Source organism: Eumetopias jubatus, unplaced genomic scaffold (genome assembly GCF_037043125.1).
Source record: "Eumetopias jubatus isolate StellerSeaLion01/CBP00866 unplaced genomic scaffold, mEumJub1_p1.0 scaffold_3, whole genome shotgun sequence".
In the NCBI taxonomy this organism is placed as follows: domain Eukaryota; kingdom Metazoa; phylum Chordata; class Mammalia; order Carnivora; family Otariidae; genus Eumetopias; species Eumetopias jubatus.
The window spans coordinates 19,533,752-19,542,948 of record NW_028274809.1 but is presented as its reverse complement, the minus strand read 5'-3'; the positions used below and the strand labels follow the sequence as shown (position 1 = coordinate 19,542,948).

Below are 9,197 nucleotides of genomic sequence, written 5' to 3'. Positions count from 1 at the left end.
TCAGATATTCTCAGGCACTGAGGGTGTCCATGCCCGCAGGGCTGAGCACCAGCGCCTGCAGGATGTCGGAGAGCGACACGATGCCCAGGAGATGCTGGCTCTCGTCCACTAGCACCAGCCGGTGTACCTGTGGGTCCGCAAACGGTCCATGAGGGGTCAGAGCCGTGCAGCTGCGGCAGCCAGCAAGGCTGGTGCCAAGAATCGGGGGCATCAAAGGAACATAACTGGAGGAGCAAGAGCGTGTCTCCTAGAAACCAGTTAGGGGTGGCTCTGACCACTCTGGGTGATCAACTGTCTGTGGCCCTTAGCACAGGGGCCCCATGGGCAGGACCAGTTGCAGACCAGTGTGGACACCGAGAGCTCGAAATGGCCATGAAACGGGAGGACAGGGTGGGTGCCGTGTGTATAGAGACAGCTGGAGCCGCTCATGAGGACTGGGCTGTATGCGTTGGGGGCGCGTATGCAGGGGTATGGGGTACCTGCTCCCGGGCAATCCGGTCGATGACTTCCCCCAAGCTCTCGTGGGGCTGGCAGCAAATGACTCCCTCCAGACACAGCGTCCTCTGCTTCAGGGCTTCTGCCACACTGATGTCTAGGTCGTTGTAGGTTTGCTGGGCAGCCAGGTGCTGGGGCAGGGGGGGAGGTGCCGTGTGAGTCAGCCCCTCAGCCAGGCTCCAGACCCACGCATACTGCCCCCTCTACCCGTGTAAAGGTCCTCTGGTCCACAGATAGCCCTCCACCGATCCTCACACCCACAGCCTCTCCCCATGGCGCCCTCATTCCCTGTTCCCGCGGATACTTACAATCACATCAAAGCGGGAGTAGAGGCCCACGACCTGTCCTGCAGGGGGCGGGGGGCGGGGAGGAGAGGAACAAAGGGAAGAGGTTCACATCAGGACCAGGATGTTGTGCAAGGGCCGGGGGCGGGCTTTCGGAAGGAATTACTGGACACCCCCCACCCCTCCCCGGGCTACTGGCTTCAAAATGACACATCGGGCTGTCACCACCTGAAGCCACAGGTCACACAGCATCATGGACAGAGAGACAGGTTGATATGCGGCCTGATGTGATGCAACATGAATACATAGTGTCACCTCTGAAATATCCTAGCCTCAAATGGGTAGCCTGAATCTGACCAAGCCTTTAGATCTAATTTCCAGTTTATGGGGAAACCCGGGAATAGAGGAACAATGTTGAGGCCACCTGTAGGAAGCAGAGGTGAATCTGGAGGGGGGACATTCTATAGGACAACCGACCCATGATAATGTCACGGAAATTAAGTGAAGACAGAACTGTTCCACATTAAAAGAAACTTAAGACAAAAGAAGCAAATGCAAGCATGGACCTTAATTGGATCCTGGTTTGTCCAAATCAACTGTAAAAAAAAAGATATTCTCAGGGAAGGTGAGCAAATGAGAATTAGGATCAGATCTTAGATAATATTAATAAATTAGTTAGAGTTTTGTTAGGTGATATGGGAAATATACTGATTTTAAGAGGTGCAGACTGAAGGGGTAGGGGGGAAGTGACATGATCTCTGTAATTTAAATTACTTCAGCAAAAAAAGGGGGAAAAAAAAACACAACTGGTTACAGCAATATATTAACAGGAGTTAGTCCAGGTAATGGATAGGTGGATTTCATTATACGTTTTTTCCTACCATTTTCATACATTTGAAATTTTTCATAATCAAAAATAAATCAAAACGTTTCTTGGTATCTAGCATCATTACAGCAATTTTAACTTTGAAATGGTTTACAGCCATGGTTCAACCAAAGAAATGTAGTCCCTCTAACCCCTCTTCAGAGTGAGAAAAGGGGAGATCTGTCTGGATCCCATGGCCCATTTTAGGCTGAATTAACATTAAAAGCCCCATCTCTTGTTTCCTCTCACCACGCTCATTTTATTGCACATATTCCTTTCAAATCATCCCCTAAAGTCAGGGGATGGGTGTTGTTAAGATTTCCATGTCACAAATGAGGAAACTGAGGCACAGAGAGGATAAGGAATGGCTCTAAGACTCAAAGCAGGCAGATTTCTAGCCCCAACTCTACCCTGGGTCCTGAGCTGATGCCCACAGACCCCTGCCTGCCACCACCGCACCCTAGCCAGCCCCACTCCTGGGTGCAGTTACCAGCTTCATTGACCACGGGCAGCGCAGACACGCGCCGGTCCACAAAGATGTCCAGTGCCATCAGGATGGGCGCTGTGTCCAGCACCATGGCCAAGTCCCGGAATGTACCGATGCCCAGATCTTGGATGGTGCGGGAGAGGAAGGAGGGCTGGGGCAGCAGGGCGCCCTGGGTGGGTTAGGGACAGGGGGGCATCAGGGTGGAGCAGCACCCTGAGGGCTCCCAGCTGCTCCCTCCCCAGTCCGTTGGGCCAAGGACTGCTTAGCCCCTCAGGGCTCCCTGAGGCTGTGCCCAGGCTCACAAAGATGTGCAGGAACTTGAGCAGCCTCTTGTGTGTGAGGATGTGGAGCACGGTGCCTGAGACCGGGTCCAGGACGGGCAGACGGTGGATCCGATTCTTGATGAGGGCGTAGACAGCTTCAAACAGGCTGCAGAGGTGGGAGCAGTGGGTCTGGGGGAGACACGCCCTACACCCCAGCCCCTGCAAAAGGAGGACAGGGTGAACAGCCTGCCTTGTCCCCTACAGGATGAGCCTATGAGTTCAGAACTGAGGAGCTGGGGAAGCGGACTGCTTGGGGCAAGGAGACGCAGGTGGGTGGCTGGGGACACTTACCTGCTGTTGGGAGAGATGGAGACCAGAGGCTTGAAGGAGCCTTGAAGGTAGATCTCTGTAGGCAAAGCCAGAGTCAGGCTCAGGGAGCTGGCTGCCCTGCCCATCACCTGGCAGCTCCCAGACTGTCTTCCTCCCTCAGGCCCCCTGGGCTCCCTCTGTCCCCTCCCTTGCTCCCTCCAGGAAATCCCCACTGCCCATCCTCCACCCCAGGTGCTTGGCTCCCCGCTCACCCACACACACCCTCAGCCCCTTCTAGGCGCCCCTCTCCTCCCCTCTGCAGCCAGCTCACCTCTCCAGGTCTCAATCTTATGTTCTTCAATCTCATAGATCTGGACCTAGAGAACAGACGGGACTCCAGAAGTCAGACATGGGACCCTCGGGACACCAGGCTCCCTGAGCCACCCTCCGTCCCAGCCCAGATGGGAGCCCCCGGGACCCCCAGCCCACTTCTCACCAGTGGGGACCTGTAATAGCGGTGCAGCACCAAGATGAAATCTGTGATGGTCAGCATCCCTGCGGGGTCAGGAGGGGAGGGGAGTCAGCTTGGGGCCTTGTGGTGAGAGGCGGGTTGAGGGGTCGGACCCCCTTCCCCACTCTGCCAGAGGCCGAGGACTGAGACAGCTGTGGGAGCTGCAGAAAGAGGAGAGCTGGGCAGCCCCTCCCATGCCTGAGAAATGGGGGTCGTCCCTTCTATGCTTCCTCTGTCATTTCTCTCCTCCCCCACCTTCTATTCTCCTAATTTCTTCCTCTCCCTTTCCTCTCTTCCTATCTAGCACCTATGACATGGGACCACAGGGGAGTAGAGCTGCAGTGGTCAGCTGGTCACACCTACTCCACACGTGGGGTCTCCCACCCGGCGGCCACAAGACCGGATCCGATGTTCCCAGTGCCAGCCCCCAGCTTGGCTCAGCCCAAGGGTCCACTCAAGGCCGTGGCACATCAGAGCTCAGCCCCAGAATCTCCACAAAAGATCTCTTTCTTCCCCTTCCCTACCAGCTCTGCTCCCCACCCCTCCTCACCCACAAAGCTCTGCTTCTTGCTGTCCCACAGAGGTGCCGCCCGGATGCCGTTGGCCACGAGGGCAAAGAAGGCCTTCTTGATCTGAGGGCCAGAGAGAACGGTGAGGGGTGAGTCTCTCCCTGCCCCTCAGTGGCACACTGTCCCCACCAGGGGTCCTTCCCTGGGGCCTTCTCCCAGGGTCTCCTGTACGTGAGCTTCACTGCCTTTCCTAAGTCTTGGCATCCACTGGACGTGTTCCTTGTCAGGCGCATTTGCTCAGAGATAAGGCTGCTGGTGGCCAGAGGCACAGCAGGGACCCCTTCCCCTGGCTTGCCCGGGTGTGGGAAACTCACTCAGCATTTCCACTCGGAAGTCATATGTGGACAGTCACACACAGTATAGATTTTGCTAATCTAAGCATGAGAGGTATACTTATTTATGTAATACTTACAAAATACTTTTCTCTAAATAAATTTGACGGTGACTCATGTGGCCTCATCCTAACTAATACTGTCTATACTGCTTATACCTATTCTGGGTGCATTTTTCTAATGCGTATTAAAATAAATGTAAAGCTACTAAAATAAATATATTTGTGCATCTACCACTAGAATCAAATAGCATGCTGTGGATGGTCCATATGCTGTGCTTCTGGAAACACTGGCCTGCTCTCTGTGATGGTAAGAATGGAATCAGGCATTCCACAGCTTAGCCTAGTGGAAGAGCGGGGACTAGAGCTCCTCCTTATTTTCTGTTACCAAGAGTTCCCTGCTGTTTGTCCTAGGCCACCCTGCTATGTCTTCCACATACTCTGGGGTTCGCAAAGTGCTCCCATTTATCCTGGGTTGTCCCAGGAGTCCTCTGAAGCTTGTAGGGCAAAGCAGGCATTCCTGTCCCCATTTTATTTCATTTTGTATTTATTAAATTATTATTTTTTTTAGTAAACTCTCCACCCAACATGGGGCTCGAACTCATGACCTCAAGATCAAGAGTTGCATGCCCTTCCAACTAAACCAGCCAGGCACCCCCTCATCCCTATTTTAGAGACAAGAGAGGTAAAGTGACTGACCCAAGATCCTACAGATACTAAATGGCAGAGCTGGGATGACAATTAGGGAGAGAAGCCCTCCCCGGCCCTGGCCTCCTGGGTGTTCAGAAGGAGTTCTGGAAGGGGACTTGCAGGGGGTGCCCAGCAGGGTGTCCCGGAGGGTGTGAGTGGGGGCTGCAGCCCCTGAGGAGGGAGGTGGGGCAGAGCCATGGCCTCACCTCCAGCGTGGTGTCAAAGATGACCATCTTGGAGCTGGTCGCCATGGCATCGTAGCAGGTGTGCTCCTGCATGAAGTGCATATAGACCTGGGCCCCCGGCTTCTGCAGCTCATCGTCCCAGCCCGGCCTGGGTGACAGCGCCCGCGGGGAGGGACACACGGAAGGTGTCTCTTCCACCAGGCCGAGCTCATACCCCCAGGCTGCGGTGGCTGGGAACTCTATGTCCAGCTCCAGATCATCTGTGCTGGAGCCCACCGCTGAGGCTGCATTGTCAGAGGGGATGATGTCCCACTCTGCGGGTGGGGAGCCCACCCGGGCCAAGGGAGCAGCTTGGGACAAGTGTGTGGCCTTGGGGAATGTGGCCTCCAGCCCGGTGTACTCAGCAGGTGGCCTGGTCTGGGGATCTGTTGGATCTGTTGGAGAGGGAGAGGACAGTAAGTCCATCTTCCAGAGCACTTTCTTATCTGCTGGCTCAGGTCAACCTCGCAGCAGCTTTGGGAAGCCTGGATGCTGTGGCCCCATTTTGCAGGTGAGAAAGCTGAGTCTCAGAGTCACACAGGATAGTGGTTCTGTCCCGAGTTGCACATGCCGGACCCCTGGCTCTGCAACGCAGTTGACTGAAGAGAGACTGAAGCTACAAGATGAGCTTGGGTCCACCTCTGTGCATTGGAGGGATCCAGAGCAGAGCCCCAGCCCCAGGCTCTGCGACATCCCACTGCCCCCACTCCTGACTCCCCAGAACTGGCCTGGGCCTCACCTTCCCCCAGACCCGGCAGCTCCCCTTCCTCCACAGTCTCCTGCCTTGTCCATCTCGAGGCCTTGGCCCCCTGTTTCCCATGGCTTCTCTCTGAGCCAGTGGTCATGGCCAGTGATGGCCATGAAGTGTTCTCTCCTTGTTCTAGGAAGCTCATCTCTGGAAAGGGGAATGGGGCCTGTTTGGTTAATAGGGAGTAATACAACAAAATCAATTAAAATGTTATCAATAATAATATTTAATATTTGCAAGCTCCCCAAGGGTTTTTCTCCTATATATTTCTCACTCAAACCTCATAGAAATCTTATAAGGGAGGCATTATCACCCTTATTTTACTAAAGAGGGACCTGAGATCAGAGAGGTTAAGCAACTTGCCACAGTTCACACAGCTAGTAAGTGATAAAGTCAGAACTAGGGTCAGAGTCTTCGGACTCTAGATCCCCCCACTTCTTCTGAAAGAGGAAGGAGGAAGTGAGGGACAAAGGAAGAAGAAACAGGAAAAAGAAGGAAAAGGAGAGAGAGACAGAAGCCCGGCTATGAGAGTGGAGGAGATTGGGGGCCCAGAGAGGTGGGAGACAAAGGAAGTGGCCCACCTACCTTGATGTTCAGGTCCCCCAAGGTGGCTCCAGGATGGGTTCTGTGAGGGAGAAGAAGGTCTGAAGGGGTGGGAACATGGCCCACATTCCCAAACCACAGGGAACTCCTTTTCCCACCGCGTGTGTGTATGCGTGTGCATGCGCGTGAGCATGCCCGCACACACACGCACCCACCCCACCCCCTACAAACACACACCCCTACACACTTATATACACTCAGAAAAACACACATTCAACCATTCCCAGATCCACACAGAACCACATACGTCACTTACACGAAGAATACACATACACACAGAGCCCACATGCTCACAGGCGCCCACCTGCGTGCACGTGTGCACACACACACACACACACACAAAGAAAATCCAGACGGCACATGCACGCGCGTGCACACACACACACACAGAGAAAATCCAGATGGCACGTGCACGCACACACACACACACACACACAGAAAATCCAGACGGTACGCGCACGCGCGTGCACACACACACACACACAGAAAATCCAGATGACACGTGCACACACACACACACAGAAAATCCAGACCGCACGCGCACACACACACACACACACACACGCACATTCACACAGTGTGGTGTGCTCTCAGTCCCCTGGGCTCGGCTGCCCCAGCGCCTGTCCCCCGGCACCCCTGTACCTGGTGCAGTGCGTGCTCCATGTGGCCAACCCTGACCAACTGGAGAGCAAGTGCGCAATGCTGGCCACACAGCACTATTCTGGGCCCAGCCGTTGGCGCCCTGCCCTCCCCAGATCGGTTTCTCTCTGACTGGGTGTCAGGCAGCAGGAGGGAGGGCCCCACAGGCTCAGCTGCTCCCGCCCAGAGCCTGGGGCTGGGTGGGGAGGGCGGGGGGGGGGGGCACCTGGCATCTTGAGGCCTGGTCCTGGGCTCCCTCCTGGGTCTTCAAGGACAAACTTGAAGGACCTTGCTGTGGGGGAGGCGGCTTGGAGCCCTGGGGGGTACTGGGGAGGCACTGGTGGGAGGAGGTGGGCTCTCGGAGTCCTGGGTTCCTTCTCATCTTTGTCAAGTGCCAAAGGAGGGAAAATGGAGGCGAGCTGAGCTCAACATTCTTCCTCGTAGAAACTTCTGTCGTGGGTGGTGCTGGAGTTAGAAAGGGCAAGTTGGAGCCAGCTGGGAGGCTGGGGCCAAGGGGTTTGTGGGAGGTCCCAGGAGAGTGGCCATTGTGTGTCCAGATGTCCCCATCTGAGTCCCAGGAGCCTGTCCCTTTCCCTGCTGGAGGAGTTGGAGTGGGATGGCCGGGAAGGTGGGGAGCTGGGAGAATCACCGCGAAGTTGTGCGGTGGGCTCGAGGGCCCAGGGTGAGAGACATCTGTTTCTACCAGTGGTTCAGAGGTGGGTCTCAGAGTGTGGGAGCCCCGGTCCCAACATCCCTCTGTGTGTGCTGTCCCTACAACTCCTGGTGCCAACAGGATCCCAGCCCGGCTCTGGTGGCTGCCCACCCCCCTTCCTTGGCATTCCTGGGGCCTGAGTCAGTGTCCAAATCGGGAATGCTGACCCAGCTGCTCTAGCTCCCCTCTCTCTTCCCGCCCCTCCTCTCCTTCCAACCTCTTCCATCCCATCTCGGGCCCCAGAATGGACACTCAGTAATGGATTACTGGATTTCTTGCTGAATGTACCGAACACATTTCTCTTCACCCCTCAAAGCCCTTGTCCTGCCTCCAGGGAGGGTGGAGGAGAATGGGTCAGGGAAGGGACTTTGCCTTTCCGTGTGTGTCTTGGGTAGTACTGGGGGTGAATGCAGCTCTCCTTCTGCAGGATCCCTGTGGCCTATTCCTGTCTTGTCCCAGAGGATGGCTGTCTAAGGCACAGCGAAGGGGATGCCTCAACTGGTGGAAGGATCAAGTGGACCATCCTTGGAGAGACGTGATGCATCAGACCCGGCAGGCCTCTACCCCTGCTTAAGCTCCAGGCCACCTTAACAACCAAGCCAGATACAGAACAGGTGCAGATCACACCATTGCCTTCTCCTGCGATGCTCCATTCCCCTTCTCCCACAGGCCTGTTCCATCTACAGGACCAGTAGGAGGGCTCTTCTTTAAGACAGTCTTCCCTGATGGCCTCACTCTCACGCACTGGTCTCCTTATAGCGCAGGCTCTGTGTGCCTATCTCAGGGCGCACAGAGCTGACATTTACATAACTATTCACGGGGAAGGTTCTGTATCTCCAAGTAAACAGTGGGCACCTTGATGACCAAAATATTTTGGCTGGATGTGATGGAAAGCCTGTTTTACGGTCAGATGGACCTGATTAAAATTCATGTTCTGCCATTTGTTTGCCATACGACCTTAAAAAGCATTGCTTGTTTTCTCTGAGCCTGTTTCTACCAATGTAAAATGAGGATGAAAACATTCTGTGGCAGACTGCCAGTTGCCTCCCACCATCTATTTTCCTCTTCTTCTTTTAGTAGTAAAATCACTTGAATGTTAGCTGGAGTGGCTGCCCGTAATAAAGACTCAGATTCCCAATCTTCCTTACAGCTAAATGAGGCCTTGTGACTAGTTTTGGCCAAAGTGATGTGAGTGGAAGGGATGTGAGCAACTTCCAGGTCAGGCCTTAAAAGAAAGAGGCGTGGTTCCTTCTCTTCCTTTTCCGCTTCTGCTGGCTGGAATGTTGATATGATGGCAGGAGCTAGAGCAGCTATCTTGTACCCAAAGTGGAATGCTGTTAAAGGTTTCAGAGTCCCCCTACTAGCTTTAGACTGTCTACAGACTATTTTATATGAGAGAGAAATAAATTTTCTTGTTTAAGTCATTCTTAAAGTGGGTCTTTGGTACAGCAACCAAACGTGAATCCT

At 54.4% G+C, this 9,197-nt stretch overlaps 1 protein-coding gene across 1 annotated transcript; it reads right to left on the bottom strand.

Moving 5' to 3' along the window:
- Positions 1 to 6,392, bottom strand: PRKAG3 (protein kinase AMP-activated non-catalytic subunit gamma 3). Its single transcript, XM_028092213.2, is given in 13 exon segments — positions 1 to 24; positions 26 to 127; positions 480 to 626; positions 804 to 841; positions 2,135 to 2,300; positions 2,434 to 2,560; positions 2,746 to 2,800; positions 3,035 to 3,080; positions 3,200 to 3,258; positions 3,765 to 3,846; positions 5,011 to 5,414; positions 5,768 to 5,923; positions 6,362 to 6,392. Coding segments are annotated over 12 exon segments (1,404 nt in total). The 5' UTR covers positions 5,922 to 5,923; positions 6,362 to 6,392.
- Between the last annotated feature and the right edge of the window lie 2,805 nt (positions 6,393 to 9,197).